Source organism: Micromesistius poutassou, assembly GCF_964030765.1.
Source record: "Micromesistius poutassou genome assembly, chromosome: 5".
Classification (NCBI taxonomy): domain Eukaryota; kingdom Metazoa; phylum Chordata; class Actinopteri; order Gadiformes; family Gadidae; genus Micromesistius; species Micromesistius poutassou.
Window position 1 is genome coordinate 21,971,542 of NC_140275.1, and position 19,641 is coordinate 21,991,182.

Genomic DNA, 19,641 nt, shown 5'->3' on the forward strand with positions numbered 1-19,641 from the left:
AAAAAAAAAAGTTTCATGGACATTAATACACACGTTGTTTCAAGAGTTCCTTACGCAGATTGCCAATGTTTGGATGTCAAATTCAGACAAACTTAAAGGACTTGTTGTTCCTGCAATCAACACAAGCCCGGAAGGAACCAGAGGAATCACTCCTCTCTTTCTCAGACGGATTTCAAAGGAGGGAGGCGACGATATTACATGTTTTCAGGGAAGACGAACAAATGTGTTTCCATAGCAATGTCATTGCCGGTGTGTGTTACCACGGTAACCACTACATCACATGCAAAGCAGAGGACTACTGCTGCCTAGCAACCTTAGGTCTACATTTTCCCCTCTTCTGCATAAGTTATTTGGGTTGTTTCCATAGTGATTGTCTCCTCGGTTACATTACACCTGTCAGCCCTCCTACTTTCCTTTATGCCTTTGAACGCACCCGTCCTGTCTACCTGATTGTCTACCTGTCTGTCTGTCCGAGCGTCACTGAGCCTTGCTATTTGTTTACTGTTAGTGAGAGAATACGGAACATCTCAAAGGTCAATACTAGCAATGTTAAGAAACTCTGGGTCAGCAAGACTCTTCTGCCATGTTAAACAGATCCAACATGGCGCCTATCCCATGTTTAACCCATTCAACATGGATCATATCTAACGTTAGACAGATCCAATAGGGATCCTATGTGAAACAGATGCAACATGGATCCTCTACCTTGTCCACCAGATCCAACTTGGATCCGGAGTCTGTCGTAGTGTAAAATAGAGCCGTGGCAAAGTGAAACAGCAGTATTAATGTGTTCCTTTTGAAATGTATTTACTCCAATGTATTGTTAATGTCAAGCTTAATCAAAGTAGAAAGGCCTACAGAGAATGCAAGATGGCTGCTATAGAAATGTTTTACCTTTTGGACCTGCTAATGCTTTCAGAGAAATGTTTTTATGTCCCGAGAAGGGTAAGAAAAGACAGACCATGATGTCAATATCTGAAAACTTTAAAGACTTTCAAGTGCATCAAGAAGCGGTGGAGAAGCTTTCTCCTCATAGTAGATGATGTTCCAATTAGCCGTGTATTCAATAGGATCCAATGTTGTTGATTCACGAGTGAAATGTCAAACATTATTCTATCGACAACTTGAAAGCTCATGGCTATAATTTGGTGGATTGTAAAATATATAAAAACTGCTTGTTTATTTCTGTTTATTTTTTATTTTTTACATTGTTTACTGGTATGTAGAAGTGGGCTTTTTTGAAGTTTGTGGATGTTTCCAATTTTCAACTAAACTAAACTTTAAACAACAATGGAGTCAGTATTTTTCGTTAATGAATGGATGTTCGTATAGAAAGTAGGCTATGACTATGAACTGGGGCAGACTCAACGTGCCCTGAATTTATCAAACACTGTTTATAGATGTTGCTGACCATGGACTACATTATAAAAATATTCATATCTTAAGTAGTTGTGGAAATTAGAGCTTGCAAATTTTTGCCTGCTCAATGCAAGTGAAGGGAGAGTCAAAACAGGCCAAAGTTATTTGGAAATTATAAATGCACAATTGATAGTGAGGAAATTGATTTTACACCAAACTGGGTGAAAAGTTGCCTTCGGGCTCCTACAATTTTCTTCCTATTGTTGTGTTTATTATCTTATTTGTCAGGTTTCATGGAAATCATTGACACAATTATCTGCACGAGTCAGTTATCTGAAAAACAGGGAATTTATTATATATATATATAGATTTGTCTGCAAAGTGTCGAAGATTATCTATTGAAGATCCAAAACGTGTTCTGTGGCAACCAAGTTGGAAACTAGATCTTTTAACAAGCATTTTATTAAAAGCTTGGTAGATAATATATTAAGTAAGTAAAGGCCACCTAATTCAAGCATGCATAATCTATGCATAATGCATAATCTGTGATTTCCTTTATATAGTACCTCCATTTAGTTTAATTATTTATATATCTTTCAGAAAATGCATAAACCTTTCAAACCTTTCAAATTATTATCTTCATTCTCTCTGGATGAAATGTATCCAACTGCCTGCGTGACGTGAGACGTCTCCGGTGAGCAGTGTTGCCAGATCGGGCCAGATTTCCCGCCCAATCTGGCAACACTGGCCGCACCGCGCTGCAGCCACACTTCTCTGGTGAGCAGAGCAACCGTTCTGTTGATAGCAACCACACTGTCAGACGGTTGACCGCTAGCTCGACCCGTTGGCGCGATGGACGGAGAACCGGGAGAACCGGAGTCAGTCGTCAGGACCAGCGACGTCTATAAAGTGGCGGACAATCTACCAGAGAGATTCAACAACCCCCACCGTTTCCACGGTTACAGGTAGGTCTGACTTTTTCCACTGTAACAGGTAGGTGTCAATGTCCACTATTCCTTGTATCTTGACTTAATGTTACTGTATTCCTTCATGAAGTAGAATTGGTGTGATATATGTTCTCTGAATGAAGTGTGCGTATTTTGAGAGTTTCTATTATGTGAGTATCCCATTCCTCTTGGACACTAGCGCCCCTTAGGAGTGGCTTAAGGTACTGGCGAGGATTTAAACATTGCCTGATACATCCCCGCGGCCTCCCTCTGGGAGCAGAGGGAGATGTTATGATGTTGCGAAGTACGATGAGTTTGAGTGGGATGAAGAGAGATGGGGAGGACAGAGAGAGCCAGGGAGATGAAGGGGAGGATATATTTTGTGATGTTGAGATGAGAGGGATTTCTAGATATGAGCTGGAGGCATGACAGGTAAGAGATTCCTGTTTCTAATTCCTGTTTCATATAGGTTCCCCTTGTTTTAACTAGTTTATCTTTATTTATTTTTTTAATTGCAAATTGTACTCTGTAGCACTTTTAAATTGCTGAAATATAAAGTGCATTACAAATAAAATGTATTATTATTATTATTATTATTATTATTATTATTATTAAGAGAAGATGAGATGGAAATCAGTCCATGAGGAGAGAGCAAGAGAGGGGATCATATGGAGAGACAGACGAGAGATGGATGGATAGCTGGAGATTGAGGAGGACACATAGATGGATGGAGAGATAGATATGAGACAAGATATAAATGGTGAGATGGAGAGAGAGGATTGGACGAGGGATAGATGGAGAGATGATGAAAGAGTGATTGTGAGATGAGATAAAGGATGAGCGAGGATAGATTGAGAGAAAGATGGAGAGAAAGTGGGTGGGATGGAGAGATAGAGGGTGAGAGGGAGGGAGAGATGGAGAGATAGTGGGTGAGAGGGAGGGAGATATGGAGAGAGAGATTGAGGGATTGTGGGTGAGAGGGAGAGAGAGATGGTGGGTGAGAGAGATGGAGGGATGGTGGGTGAGAGTTAGGGGTGAGAAAAATAACAGATTCTTCGATGCATCACGATTCTCTATAGAACGATTCCATCTCGATGCAGAAAAATTAATAATCATAATATATATATATATATTTTTTTTTAATTAAATTTGTGCGCCTGCTGCAGAGTGCTACAGAAAACTCCTTTCTGCCTGCGGGTTCTCTGCACAGAGAACCGACTTTATCTAATATAAAATATTAGATAAGGTAATTCATCTGTTGATTGTCTTTAATGATCATCGTACAAGTAGGAAGTGATTAGCAAACTCTGAGTAGCAACTCAGATTATATATATTTTTGAAAATCCTGCATGGAAATGTACGTAAAAAAAATTGATGCATCGATAATCGTTTTAGAATCAAATCGTTGACCTCTGAATCTGAATCAAATCGAATCGTGAGGTGCCAAGAGATTCCCACCCTTAGTGAGAGTGATGGAGAGATGGTGGGTGAGAGTCATAGAGAGATGGTGGGTGAGAGTCATAGAGAGATGGTGGGTGAGAGTCATAGAGAGATGGTGGGTGAGAGTCATAGAGAGATGGTGGGTGAGAGTCATAGAGAGATGGTGGGTGAGAGTCATAGAGAGATGGTGGGTGAGAGTCATAGAGAGATGGTGGGTGAGAGTCATAGAGAGATGGTGGGTGAGAGTCATAGAGAGATGGTGGGTGAGAGTCATAGAGAGATGGTGGGTGAGAGTGATGGAGAGATGGTGGGTGAGAGTCATAGAGAGATGGTGGGTGAGAGTGATGGAGAGATGGTGGGTGAGAGTCATAGAGAGATGGTGGGTGAGAGTCATAGAGAGATGGTGGGTGAGAGTCATAGAGAGATGGTGGGTGAGAGTCATAGAGAGATGGTGGGTGAGAGTCATAGAGAGATGGTGGGTGAGAGTCATAGAGAGATGGTGGGTGAGAGTCATGGAGAGATGGTGGGTGAGAGTGATGGAGAGATGGTGGGTGAGAGGGAGCGAGGGGGATGGAGAGGGCAGAGCTCCACTTCGTGGCAGAGTGCCAGGTCCATATTCATTTTTAGCTTCAGGTCTCATGAAACAGAAGATTCTGGAAGGACAGCAGACTTCTCACCTAGATCTGTTCTTTGTTCTCTTTCCAAACCCAGCCATGTTTTTTTTCTGACGCCCTTAGTGTTTTTGAGGCCTATAGATAATAAAAAGATTTGTTTTGTGCTTTGTTCTAGCCAAAAGAGCTGCAATCCGCTCTACCAGACATCCAACCAGGTGTACGGGAGCAAGAGACCCACTGTGCACGAGATGCCTGTGAGCCACTCATGAATATACATGAACAGTTGCCAGAGCGACGCCTCTTTAACTACGTTATCTGTAGCTTCTGCTGCTCATTACCATTCATTACGTCTTCACCATATAAAGATCTTCCTCCATTTTGATATGATATTTTTCTTTTAAAGATATGCTGTATATTGAAACGTGTGTCTCTTGGCTGTGGTGGGTCTGACTGTCATGTCTCTGCCTAGACTCACTTCAACGGGACGTCGCGGCAGTTCTCGGAGGAGAAACTACGAAGCGGGATGTTCCGGGAAAATGGCTTCAACACTTTCTTGGATAAAAACAGAATCTCTGGGAAGGATGCCACGACGACCCTGCAAAATAGAATCAGCTTCAACCGCTGCTATCTCCATGGCAACTAGCACACCAACCGCTGGCTGCACCATGGTACCCAGTGAAGCCCGACGGGTGTTGGTGTCAACGTGGTGAAACCTCTCCTTCCTCAGACGGACATGTTCTCCTGTGTCATGACAGATCTGTGTTGTTCTACCAGTGACCTGTTAAACCATTGGTCCATCCATGTGTCCGTCTGGAAATATAAACAGAATGTTCTTACCCAGGTCTGGTTAGTTATTACAGTATGTTACCCCCCAGGTTAGTTATTACAGTATGTTACCACCCAGGTTAGTTATTACAGTATGTTACCACCCAGGTCTGGTTAGTTATTACAGTATGTTACCACCCAGGTTAGTTATTACAGTATGTTACCACCCAGGTCTGGTTAGTAATTACAGTATGTTACCACCCAGGTTAGTTATTACAGTATGTTACCACCCAGGTCTGGTTAGTAATTACAGTATGTTACCACCTAGGTTAGTTATTACAGTATGTTACCACCCAGGTTAGTTATCACAGTATGTTACCACCCAGGTCTGGTTAGTAATTACAGTATGTTACCACCTAGGTTAGTTATTACAGTATGTTCTTACCCAGGTTAGTTATCACAGTATGTTACCCAGGTCTGGTTAGTAATTACAGTATGTTCTTACCAAGGTCTGGTTAGTAATTACAGTATGTTACCACCAGTGGCGGCTTCTCCAGTGAGGAGAGGGAGGAAGATCCTCCTTAACCATTGTTGAGAATAAAAAATGTAGATTGCCCAGACTACTGTAATGAATTAATGCCCTTAAATATGACTACTTTAATGCCTTTGTACGTGTAATGTTCGTTTCCCTGGGTAAAGGGACATTAGCACCCCCTATCGCCTATTGGATATTACTTCGGGGAGGACGTTCCTCCCTCAGGCCACGAAAACAAGCGTAATGCCTACACATAGCCACAAGGGACCAGCACCGAGCACACATACGGGTATTCAAAAGGCGGGAGCTCAGCACCATGCTTAGCTAATCAGAGCGCATTACGGAGGCCACGCCCACCCATTCATAAAGTCACAACAAGTCCAAGGGGTCAGAACGCTCCAGGTAACGAATTTTATCGAATTTTATCGAATATCGAATACCTGGTTACCACCCAGGTCTGGTTAGTTATTACAGTATCTTACCACCCAGGTAAGTTATTACAGTATGTTACCCAGGTCTGGTTATGTAAGTCTGGTTAGTTAGGTGTGGTTAGTTATATAAGTCTGGTTAGTTATATGGGTGTGGTTAGTTATATAAGTCTGGTTAGTTATAAAGGTCTGGGTAGTTATGTCTCACCCAGGTCTTGTCCAACACACACACACACACACACACATGCACAAACATACACACACACACACACACACAAACACACACACACACACACACACACACACACACACACACACACACACAAACCCTAACCCTGATCCTGACAATGTTCTTTAATAAGATAAGGATAAGATAAACCCTGTATAGTATTGATTAGCTGTTGTATTGTCTGTCGTGCTGTATTCTCAACCACCCTCACATCCTGGAGCTCTGAATGCCCATTATGGGTGAGAAGCTGCCAGCTTGTGATATTTACACCATCCCGTCCTCCCACTGCATCCTCAAACACTGCTTTTGCTTTCCAAACAAGAACAGAATGGACAAACAGCACGACCACCCTAGAGACGACTGAGCTAGAGGAACAAAGATAGAGGGGAGAGAGAGAGAGTCAGAGAGAGAGAGTGAGAGAGAGACAGAGAGAGAGGGGAGAGAGAGAGTGTGTCAGGTGGTTCTCAGCATGGTTCTGGCTACCTTATAGACTACCCTGTGGAGCCAAGAACTCCAAGATCACGATTTCTGATACGAAATACTAAACAAATGATAGCTACACTAGACTATACACATATGTATTATCCTTAATAATTAATCAAGCAGCCTATATAAGCTTTGTACAAACAACAAACAAGACAATACACACTATGCAGATCACTCTTATTATTTAATTCTGCTCTGCTTCCTAAATACGAATCTTAACAATTTCCCAGATTGTTAACAAATTCAAAAAAGTCTTCATCAAGCTGATTCTTTAAACTGGCCCCATTTTAAGTACCTGAATCCAATGCTCTCTAAATCCATGACACTGTTGGGTAGCCTACAGATGCATACGCCTACACTCTTGGCAATGCAGGACTAGAGGCGAAAAATAAATATGACCCGTTGCCATGCATAAAGATCATCTTACATTATTTAAATGCACTCGCGTATACAATGAAATACTTTTGATTTCGATAAGGTCCTATAATTTATGCTCCATAATAATGCAGGATGATCACATCGCTGGCTGCCAAGCGGCCCGCCACACCCACTCCTCGCGTTTCCGGTCCAACACAGCGGGCATCATCTCTCCTCTCCTCCTCTCCCTCCTCCGCTGCCTGCACCCCCGGATCCGCTCGCGAGCCAACCTGACACCATCGCACAGAGAAAGGGAAGTGTCGAGGATGGTTTTTCAGCGCTAAAGCTTCACACGTAGGCTCAGGCTGCTGTCTTCATTGTGCGTTCATCGGCTCTCTTTCACGCCGAGTGGAGAGAGAGAGAGAGAGAGAGAGGGAGAGCGAGAGAGAGAGAGAGAGAGAGAGAGAGAGAGAGAGAGAGAGAAAGGGAGGGGAGGAAGAAGTGATAGAACACAGAACATAAAGAGGAGAGGAGGAGGAGGAGGAGGACATTTCTGGAGGAAAACGGTGTGCATGTGAAAACACAGGGACTGGGGGAGAGATGGAGCCGGCCGAAAAGGTTCTGCGGGTCGCGTTGCTGTTGTTGATGGGGACTGAACTGACTCAGGTAGGCCACCTCACCGTCCACGTCCGTCACCAGCTCCTGGTCATAATATGCCTTCATTCACTCGCAATTGAACCGTATCGCAGCATGGCTCGGATTGATCATTATCGTAGCCCCTACAGCCCATGCCTTAATGTTGTGATGGATTAAATGTAGGATGTGTAATAAGTAGACTAGTATGTATAGGCCTAATATCTAGGTATATACCAACTTTATTATATTAGGGATTAATGTTATTTAAGTCTAGGCTACCTGAGCCCAGACACCTGGTTCAATCGCTCATGCCCTGACCCATGGTTATTTTATTTATTTAACCCCCCTCCCCCAAAATGTTTTTTTCTTATGTATAAAATTGGTACAGGCCAATATTAGGGGCCATTTTGAACGGATTGATACAATTTACAATATCATGGAATGTGATCAAATGTAAATAAAAACAATTCCACACATATTCCTGAATGGCCCGCCAATTCAACGTGTATATTCGCCCTCCGTAGGCCTACGTTTTATTACCTATTACCAACTGCCACATTTCGAGATGGGTGAGATTGAGGTATTACTATCGTTTCACCATCGTTTGCATGGCGTCTTCAGAGGCAAAAATGTTGAAGTGACGTCCCTCCACTAATAATTGAACAGAGGACCAACTACCTCCTTGTACTTGCTTGGCAGCCAATCATCATCCCCTCATTATTAATTCACTCTCCTCCTCACCACCACACACACCCTTCCAGCAGCATCCCCTCTCACGCTGCTGCCATCTCCGTGGACCATCTCCTCTCTCCCCCTTAAAATAGCCCCCCACCCAGTGTTGCCAGATTCGGCGGGAAATCGAGCCCAATCTGGCAACACTGCCCCTACGCTGGCTGCTGGTGTTATGGGGGTCCGTATGGTCGTTGACGTGTCGGCCTCCACTGAACACTTCTGGGGATAAGGAGATATAGGGGGACTAGGGGGGAGGGAGATGAGGTGAAATTGGTAAACAGGGGGGAGGGTGGGCAGGGATATCGCATAAATGCAGAGGAGTGAGAGAGAAAATCCATGAGTGGGGTGGGGTGAGTGAGAGATGGCGGAAGCTCTGAGAAGAGGATTCAATCCTTCAGAACAGACAAATACAACACATTTACATACTGACACGCAATAACGGAGCTGTGCTACTGATATGCCTGACTGCTCCGGTCAGAACTGTCAATAAAAAGATGATTTCTGACGGACCTTTCACGTGTGTAGTACAGACCGTGGCCACTAGAGGGGGTTTCACGTTGTACGCTCTCATCACCCTCGCCGTATTGGTATCTCGCTTGGTGCAAATGATTAAAAGGTTGGCGTGCCATCGAAAATATTACGAATGCATCAGATACTAGTGAAGCTGTAGCTTTTCCACCAAGATAAAAGTTGACATTTAATACATAATTGACATTACACAATCAATCAAGCGGTAATTAAATTAAATCAAACTATGGATTGAAAATGGCAATGACCCGGCTGACCCTTGCTATTTCCATTCCGTAGCACTTGGCACAAATCTAATACATCTAATGTGGCCGGTGCTCTCTCTGTCCGTGTCTTCAGGTATTCCCCGCTAATCCGGAGGACGGGTGGCAGGTGTTCAGCTCGGCCCAGGACACCGAGGGCCGCTGCGTGTGCACCGTAGTGGCCCCTCAGCAGACCGTCTGCTCCAGAGACGCTCGCACTAAGCAGCTCAAACAGCTCCTTGAGAAGGTACTGAGGAGGCTCACTGCTGCTGCTGCTGCTAACGACCTAGCGTCGTTCTCCAGCACTTACTTCAGCCGAACGCCCCCCACAGCTATTGTGAACAGAACCCCCCAGTACTGCTGTACTGCAGATGTCTCTACTGTGTCTCTCTACTGTGTGACTCTGCAGCAGCTAGACGCAGATACGCCTTAACACCGCCACTGCTGCTTTAGCTAGCAGTGGCGGCTAACTTGGTCTTAACTTTTACACGATCCAATAACATTGACATTTACGACGTTTAAAATTGTATATGTGACGATGCACCTAATTGATGGGTGCGGTTTTACACATAGTATACGTAGACAGAACAAGACCTAACAACCATGAACCATGGAGAGGAGAAGACTTCTTCTTTGGTGGTGGTTAATATCTTATGTGTTGTCTTGACAATAGAAGATAAAGATATCGTATATCGATAAAGTATATCGTAGAACAAGACTGAATCATACTCTAAGGAACACTTGCCCCGACCAACACTCATGATGGAACGTGGGTGGAATCCCATTCGACATGCGCCTGGCTCCAACCCTGGCTGCATTTAAATCAAGGTTTAAAACATTTATGTTCCGCTTCACTTTCTGCTAAACCACAACGCAATTTTAGTCTTTTATTCAAACGTTTTTCATGCATTCTTTTGAATCCTGTTTTCATGTTCTTTATTGATTATTTTAAATCCAGTGGCTAAATGTCTTTATGCACTCTTTAAAATCCTTTTTTATTATATTGTATGACATTTTCTATGTAAAGTGCATTTAGTCTGCATTGTGTAGCAAAAGGGCTATAGAAACAGAGTTTATATAGTTTATATAAGTTTATATAATAGTTTATATAAACAGAGTTTCTATAGCCGTGTTGACTTGACTTGAAATGTGGCAACAAAAAACCGGCCAACCGCCCCCACCGGGTCTGGCCCTCTGGCCCAGTGCTCCTGGCCCAGTGCTCCTGGCCCTCAGTGCTGCTGGCCCTCAGTGCTGCTGGCCCTCAGTGCTCCTGGCCCTCAGTGCTGCTGGCCCTCAGTGCTGCTGGCCCTCAGTGCTGCTGGCCCTCAGTGCTCCTGGCCCTCAGTGCTGCTGGCCCTCAGTGCTCCTGGCCCTCAGTGCTGCTGGCCCTCAGTGCTCCTGGCCCTCAGTGCTGCTGGCCCTCAGTGCTGCTGGCCCTCAGTGCTGCTGGCCCTCAGTGCTGCTGGTCCTCAGTGCTGCTGGCCCTCAGTGCTGCTGGCCCTCTAGCCCAGTGCTGCTGGCCCTCAGTGCTGCTGGCCCTCAGTGCTGCTGGCCCTCTAGCCCGGTGCCACAGTGTGCCTGAGGGCAGAGAGCCAGGGCCTTCACAGCTGCGTTCCACGTGAACTCACAGCTGGTCTCCTGGGTGTCCAGGTGCAGAACATGACCCAGTCCATCGAGGTCCTGGACCAGCGGACCCAGAGGGACCTGCAGTACGTGGAGAGGATGGAGGTGCAGCTGAAGGGCCTGGAGAACAAATTCAAACAGGTGGAAGACGGACACGAGAGCAACACCGCCAGACAGTACAAGGTGAGACCCATCACACCTAGAACCACTGAGACCAACGTTTGGGAGGACGGAATGAAGGAGATGTGGTGGTTCCCACTTTACACATGAGCTTCTGTGTGTGTGTGTGTGTGTGTGTGTGTGTGTGTGTGTGTGTGTGTGTGTGTGTGTGTGTGTGTGTGTGTGAGAGAGAGTGTGTGTGTGTTGTCATTGGAATAATTAGAATAAGGGGAATAGTTAAAGTGAGAACAGGACTCATGGTAAACACTTGACAACGCTCCACTCGTATCAAACAGAAATGACAATGTTATATTTGTCTCTTAATACTGGAAGAGCAGAAGAGGCACACTGGTTACTGTGGTGCTAGTAAATACAGCTAGTCACAGATAACTTCCTAATAAATACACTAAGTAACAAGAACAAACAACCTCGTTCTCTGTTGGTAGAACTAGTGTCGAGGAAATTAATGTATTTCTAGAGATTTATTTTGTCATTCTTGTTATTAAACCCAATTCTTACAGGATTCTAATGTTAACATAAACATCTCTGAATTAAATGAAATTATTAGTACAAATGATACCTGGCTATGACAAGCCTAATAATCCTACTGTGTCAAAGTAACTTGTAATGTTTTGTAAGTATACAGACATTCGGATATAGAACCCATCTCTTTTAGTGAGATGTTCCTTAGCTGCCTGATTGGCTAAAAACCAGGAAGTGTGCTGGTTGCTCTTTAGCTGAAGCCAACAGCCAACACTCAACGGTGTTGTTCTCTTGCTTGCAGGGCTAACGTTAGGAAGCTCCAGGACAGGCTATCCCACAAGGCCTCACCTCCAACATGACATTCCAAACTCCTGTCCAGCATCTCTTGACCTTTGACCTTTCACTTTACTTGAAGCCGCTTGGAAAATAATTGGGGAGGGAAGTTACTGAGAAATACTTTCAACGCACTGGACCTGAAGCTGATTTGCAAATCAAAGCATGTCAGTCTATAACTAGATTGTGTGTGTGTGTGTGTGTGTGTGTGTGTGTGTGTGTGTGTGTGTGTGTGTGTGTGTGTGTGTGTGTGTGTGTGTGTGTGCGTGTGTGGTTTTACTCTCCCACGTTGCATGGTTTTTTGTGAGACTTGTAAGATAAGATGTGTGTCTTTACTCCCCTGGTTAAGTGTGTGTTAAAACTCTTATCACTCATTGATTAGCATGGCGAAAATACACGTGACTGTTTGCGTACAACACATAAAGACTGGTATTGACCTCTGTGCTGTCACAATGAAGCACTCCAAGTCAAACTTCTACACTACACTCTCTGCATGACCCCGAACCCCCTCACACACACTCACACACACACACACACACACACACAAACACACACACCTCTTGTGTAACAAAATCTGGTTGCTGAAGGTTCTTCTGCATAATAATAATGATAATCAAATATTGTTGTCTTGTTTTCTGAATGACGCATGGGACAGTAAGATGTTGCATTTTTGACAAGGTGTGCAAAATAAAGTGTTTTAAATTGGTTCTGCTGTAGAACTGTTGTTAATCATTGAAGGTGCCGGTTCAAGTCCTGAAGTTACACTGAAACCACCATGACATAGGCCTACTACTACTACTACACACTACAGGGATACACTACAATGGGGACTTATGTCAAAGGGTCAAAGGCTCACAGTCAAAGGGTTCTAGATTTGAATCTCAGTGTCTGCAGACTGCAGTCTACCTGTTGGTGCCCTTGAGCAAGATGTCTAACCCCTACCTGGACCTTAATGACATGTATGTTCAATTCACATCTTAATATCCCAAATACAAATTAAATTACTCAATAACCAAACTAATAAACGATATAAGTATACAATACGATTCCTGTAGCCAAGGGTCAGCGTTTCTGTTTTCACGATACAACACAAGATGGGAACATTTTCAGAGCTGTTCCCTGCTGCCCTCTGCTGGCGGGTCGGACGTTAGGCTCACCATAGCAGGCAGTTGCCTGGTAACTAAAATTCCTGTTGGCAGGTTCGCTGCGATCTGAAGAAATACAATATCGATCTGACCAAACACTATATTGCATTCTAACAGAATCTGGGCTGCCGTTCAAATATTAATCTAATTTATGATTTGGGGGTTTGAGGTTTCAGTCATACAATTTTCTGGGTAAAACAAACACAACACCTTCTTGTCTGATCAAAAGGAAATAAAATAGCATCAGGAGAAATGAATCAATGTTTGATCAATACTTTATCCTGTCAGATTGTAGAGGAAAGTTGAAAGTGGCCTCTATTGATTTTCTAAGCCAGATTCAACAGACTTTGCGATGTATTGATAAAGGTGTGATTACCCTAGAATCTGGTTCAGCTGGTTAAGAGTAAGACCTGGTTTTATAGTGCCACTGCTGGGTAGAACAAACCCAGATAGGAGCCTGTCTGTTTCTGACAGGGACAGATACACTCAGCTCAGTCACCCACTTCCTTTCTATTTTCTGCATATTTAAATAATAGATCAGGTGTATGAATTATACATGTAATGTCTATATATATATATATATATATATATGAAGCTGACTTCTAGTTCTGGAACTTGCATCAGCCCACAGTGCTAATCTTTACAACCCAACTGTGACTAATATGACACCATTATGCTATTTGAGTTGTGCATCGAGTGGCCAATAGCCAGCAGTCAGCCCAGCACTCTGTCCATTACCTCCACCAGCCTGGTCATATCATTCCACTGCTGTGAATCATTTAGTTTATCTTATTTAGTCAAGACTTTTTGAGTGTTTCTAGCAGTTTACAGCCAAAACCGGCCACATGAATGTCTGCAGTTGAGTTTATTTTTATTTTATTTTTGTTTTTTTATTGAACTGCTCATCAGTCAGCGACCACTGCACAGTTCACAGGGTTGTAGCGATCACCTTCTGAGCTGGTTCGAGGCCCCCAGCTGAGTCGTAGTGTTAGATAACAGGCACCACACACATTCTGTATTTCTGTGTTTTTTTGTAATCAGACGAACAGGAAACGATTTCGAAATTGAAACGACCCCTACTTTATGGTTTCCTCTGCAGGCCATCAAAGCCAAGATGGACGAGCTGCGCCCGCTGATCCCGGTGCTGGAGGCCTACAAGGCCGACGCCCGCCTGGTGGTGCAGTTCAGGGAGGAGGCGGCCAACGTGACGGCCCTGCTCAGCAACCTGCAGGAGCAGCTGGGCGGGCTGGACTACCAGGACCTCAACAGCCGCGTCTCCAACCTGGAGGAGCGGCTCAGGGCCTGCATGCAGAAACTGGGTGGGCCGACAGAGGGACCCGCACACACACACAGGCGCACGCACACCCACGCCCACACACACACACACACACACACACACACACACACAGGCGCACGCACGCACACCCACACACACACACACACACACAGGCGCACATACACACGCACACGCGCACACACACACACACACACACACAGGCGCACATACACACGCACACACACACACACACACACACACACACAGGCGCACATACACACACACACACACACACACACACACACAGGCGCACATACACACGCACACGCGCACACACACACACACACACAGGCGCACGCACGCACACCCACGCCCACACACACACACACACACACACACAGGCGCACGCACGCACACCCACGCCCACACACACACACACACACACACACACACACACAGGCGCACGCACGCACACCCACGCCCACACACACACACACACACACACAGGCGCACACACACACGCACACGCGCACACACACACACACACACACACACACACACACACACACACACACACACGCGCACACACAAGAACAGACATTCATGACTGCACACACTCATGCATGTCTGCATGAACACAAACACACACTCATCCATATCAGCATACACATAGAAACACACACACACACACACACACACGCACACGCACGCACACAAACACTCAAACAAGACATGCGTGGGAACATTAAAATGCATTGTTGTGGTTTGTTTCAGCATGTGGTAAACTGACAGGGATCTCTGAGCCTGTGACCATCAAGACATCCGGCTCCAGGTTCGGCTCCTGGATGACGGACCCCGCGGCCCCTCCTGGGGACAACAGGGTCAGTAGAGCTCCTTACACCACGGCCATGCTGCCTTACGAGTAACAACACGGTAGCAACATGCTATTGTACCTTCACATGTGCTAGAGGTGTTAGCTGCCCTGGCCCGGGGCTAAACGGTGAACAGTGTCAGAGCTCTGTTTAATATCGTTCCCTTTTAATTCCCGCCGTTTCCCCCCCGCTCCCCATTCAGGTGTGGTACATGGACGGCTACCATAACAACCGCTTCGTCCGAGAGTACCCGTCCATGGAAGACTTCATGACCACGGACAACTTCACGTCCCACCGCCTGCCCCACCCCTGGTCGGGCACGGGCCAGGTGGTGTACAACGGCTCCATCTACTACAACAAGTTCCAGAGCCACACCATCATCCGCTTCGACCTGAGCACCTCGCTCATCAGCCGCACGCGCCAGCTGGACTTTGCCGGCTACAACAACATGTACCACTACTCCTGGGGCGGCCACTCCGACATCGACCTCATGGTGGACGAGGGCGGGCTCTGGGCCGTGTACGCCACCAATCAGAACGCGGGGAACATCGTCCTCAGCCAACTGAGCCCCAACACGCTGCAGATCATCCGCAGCTGGACCACCAACCACCCCAAGCGCAGCGCGGGCGAGGCCTTCATGATCTGCGGGACGCTGTACGTCACCAACGGCTACTCCGGCGGCACCAAGGTGTACTACGCGTACTCCACCAACTCCTCCACCTACGAGTACATCGACATCCCCCTCACCAACCAGTACAGCCACCTGTCCATGCTCGACTACAACCCGCGGGACCGGGCGCTCTACGCCTGGAACAATGGCCACCAAGTTCTGTACAACGTGACTCTCTTCCATATCATAAAATAAGGCTTAATATACAACACCCTGGACAGGACTTAACGTATAGTTTCACAAAGTCATCAACAAAGCAATAGACACATAATTTGACACAAATAAGTCTGTCTCGGGCCCATTCATTTGATACTACTACTCACAGTCACAGACACTGTCTAATGTCAAGCTAGTCTATTAAGCATTAATTGTATTATTATTTCTAACCATAATTCATTTCACTGCTATTCTTTCAAGCTAATCTCGTAACCATAAATCCATGTAACACTAAGCAGCTAAGCTACTAGCTAAGCTATCTAGTCCAGGGGTTCCCCACCACTTTCGGCTCACACCCTCGTTTTTAGGTGTGAGAAGTCTTCTTACACACCAGAACTTCTTCCATTTTGCTGCACCTGCTTCACCTAACATTGTTTCAAGCCAAGCATCATCTTTATCTTGAACCAGAGTACAGCGTCACTTGAAAACAACTAACATCTAATAACTTTATGAATAAAAAAAAGTTGAATATTGATTTTTAGATAGGAGAGCACTTTGCATGCTTCCAGTGAACACACATTTTGTCATACACAAGTATTGTTTCTCAAAAGAAGCTGTTGAGCTAACAGTGTGTAGCCTTTGTACATCCAAAAGCACCAGCTTTCAAGTCGTAGCTTAGCTGGATGCTATACTTAGACAACCAGCACTCTTATATATATACACTGAGTGAGGTTTGTGTCATTCACTTGATCAATACATTATTATATATTACCTTATCTCCACCGCCATCTTTTGATTGTGAGGTTCACAGTAATATTTCACTATTAGATTACAAAAGGTTATCCAGTTCTTAACCTGCCAGAGAACCCATGTGCTGTGTGATAAAGTGAGCAGATATGGTTACCTTGACAAATTATAATTATAATAAGAACTAATATATATATATATATATATAAATATATGTATGATTTTTCATTTTTTTGTGAAGCACCTTTCAAAAGTTAAGTTACACATTCCATCACATCAAACCAGGATCACAATGACAATATAAACAGGGTTAAGTTGAAAATAACACATACAAGGACTAAAAACGAATATATAAAAAGCTAATAAAATGGAATAATTCCAGGAATTAAGTAAAATAGAAACAATGGTATTGTTGCTGTAATGTTCAATGAGAAGTTAACTTTATGACTGACCCATAATTACAACTGGGTCACATGCCACATCGTCAATCAAAGTGACACCTTTTGCACATATTTCCCTGCATTAAAATGAGTTATGATTAGAAACGAGATCCCCAGTAACTTGGTAGTTAGCGAAGTGTGGTACCTGTCCAACCTGGTTTATGTGGCAATTAGACTGTTTATGTGGCAATTAGACACAAATGTATTCAGTTACAATAAGGCTTTAATGTTTGAGAAAGTCTGTATGCTACAATTCCTCAGTGCACTGTGAATTTGTGCTTTTTTAAATGAAATTCTTTTTGTTAAAAATAATTGTTTTTAAGATTTAGCTCCCTTTTATAATATTTGAAAACCATGAGTTAATGCACTCAATTTTCTGTCGCCAATGTGTGTAGGAGGATTGAGTACTAATAATTAGTTTTTAATAATAATGCCATTCCATGTGAGATGTAAACTGATTGTTCAAGTAAAAGTTTTGGTTATTGTGTGTACTGTGCAAAACTGCAAAGGGCAACAAGCAAACAAAAATGTCAATAATAGTTTGTAATTTTTGTTTTGACAATTGAATACAAAGTGAAACGTGCCGAATTTCTGTGTAGCAATATTTACAGAGTCGATGCTTGAATAATTTCACAATAAATGTATATGAATGGGTTTTGGACTAAAAGATGTACATTTGTTGTGAGGCACTGGTTAGACTCTGCCTCTTCTTGCTGCCTGCTTCCCACCGAGTCTTAGTAGTTGTGGTTGCAGTAAATATGAGTTCTCAAGCCCAATTCCTAGTCCAGCCATAAACAGAAAGGACTCTGAGCCAACATCATCGACCCAGAATGCACAGCGGCACGCACCAGGTCGGTGCAAAGGCCCTTTTTATTCTCCGCACGTCCCTTACGTTTGCTACCACAAAGCATGGCTCGGCATGAGACCTTCTCATCGAGATGTCTCCATCTCCATCAACTCTAATTATTTCAATCGAGCCGTCCAAAACCCTTCCTCTACTTTCCATCTGTATCATCCCAACCATCAGAGCACTGTGAGTATCGAGGTTTATCAGGATGAGTCAGCTGGGGAGGAGGGGCCCGTGGGGTGGGGGCTAGTCGTCTTTATAGCCACCCCTTGGAAGCGGCCCTGCTGCTCCTGCCCTGGCATCCTTCCTCTTCTTTTTAGGAAGTGTTGCAATTCACGCACCTGTGGTTGACAAGCAAGTGGTAATCTCTGAGCCAATTAGGGAAGAGAAATAAAAAATCTAAGTGGGCTGATACAAAGCCCAGGCACAGTCAAATAGCTCTACAGGTCAGATATAGCCCTACAGGTCATATATAGCTCTACAGGTCAGATATAGCCCTACAGGTCAGATATAGCCCTACTACAGGTCAGATATAGCCCTACAGGTCTCCCTCTGCTGGCCAACTTCATCTTCAGAGTCTGAAATTGCGTAGAGTGACGCTGCACCACGGTTTGAACAATTAATTACATCCGATCATTTCCGGTCTTTTTAGTATTCATTTTTAATATATTGTGAATATGTATGAACCTAGTTATGTTATTTATGTTATTTGAAAATGTCTGTCATCCACTTTACCAACTAGGCCTACTGCTCCTCAATGAATGAACCTTGTAGTGCAGTACGGGCAGTCGGACAGCAGAGCGCACTAATGTAACTTGTGGTGTAGTGGGGGCACTCTGACAGAAGAGGGCAGTAATGTGGTCTTAACTTCCATAATAAAAGTAAAGCTGACCGGCAGGAAGCTTGTGAAAGATGTAAATATGATGTAGGTCTATATTATTTGAATCGTATGTATAATACCATATCGCATTCTTCTTATGCTATGGTATAGTAGTAGTATCAGAATAATGTGAAGCACACTAATAGCCTACTACTTTTACTATTAACAGTCGTAGCCAGGTATAGTAGACTGAGTCTACTAGTATTCTTTATCTTCCTCGTTTTCTGTCTTTCATCTCCAGAACCAAGCTGCTGGACACATAGATAAAGTAAATGAACCATTTTGATGGGCTTTGTAACCAGTGACTGGGCTTTGTAACCATGTCGCTTGCCTGTTTCCCTTCATATCAACAACAACACCAGGGCCCAGTGTGCTGTGGACGCCTGGGTGAAAGGGCCAATGCAGCGTACAGCAGCAGATCTATTCTTAACTCTATGACAGCACGGCAGTGGATCACTCCTCTGGGATCCGGTCCAAATGAGGGGGGAATGTGTGAGCGGTTTATATACCAACGATGTCGTCTGCATGTAAGCAAAACACCCAATATATGATCTCATTGATTTGGGATGTTGTTGAAAGTGGCAAATCCTTATTGTCATTAGGTATTTCTTGATCTATTTTTAGGTTCACAATGGTTAACCTTTTTCTCGGATACAGCCTCGGCCCAGTACTGTCCGCGGCCCAGAGCTAAAGAATGGGGAGGAGAGTAAAA

At 44.4% G+C, this 19,641-nt stretch overlaps 2 protein-coding genes across 3 annotated transcripts; both read left to right on the forward strand.

The window, feature by feature from the left end:
- Positions 1-2,211: 2,211 nt before the first annotated feature.
- On the forward strand, positions 2,212-5,003 carry pierce1 (piercer of microtubule wall 1; the record flags this gene model as incomplete). The annotated part of the gene is made up of 3 exons (XM_084468962.1): positions 2,212-2,324; positions 4,536-4,614; positions 4,830-5,003. The coding sequence occupies 3 exons, from the start codon at positions 2,212-2,214 to the stop codon at positions 5,001-5,003; spliced, it is 366 nt and encodes a 121-aa protein (XP_084325088.1).
- A 1,036-nt stretch (positions 5,004-6,039) lies between these two features.
- On the forward strand, positions 6,040-16,242 carry LOC311343863 (noelin-like). 2 transcript variants are annotated; one of them, XM_084468833.1, is made up of 8 exons: positions 6,040-6,062; positions 7,313-7,514; positions 7,747-7,826; positions 9,396-9,545; positions 10,949-11,104; positions 14,141-14,360; positions 15,092-15,198; positions 15,392-16,242. In XM_084468833.1, the coding sequence occupies exons 3-8, from the start codon at positions 7,761-7,763 to the stop codon at positions 16,052-16,054; spliced, it is 1,362 nt and encodes a 453-aa protein (XP_084324959.1). In that variant the 5' UTR covers positions 6,040-6,062; positions 7,313-7,514; positions 7,747-7,760; the 3' UTR covers positions 16,055-16,242. The 2 variants fall into 2 exon arrangements, with proteins under 2 accessions (XP_084324959.1, XP_084324960.1); XM_084468834.1 differs by lacking the exon at positions 7,313-7,514.
- Positions 16,243-19,641: the final 3,399 nt, after the last annotated feature.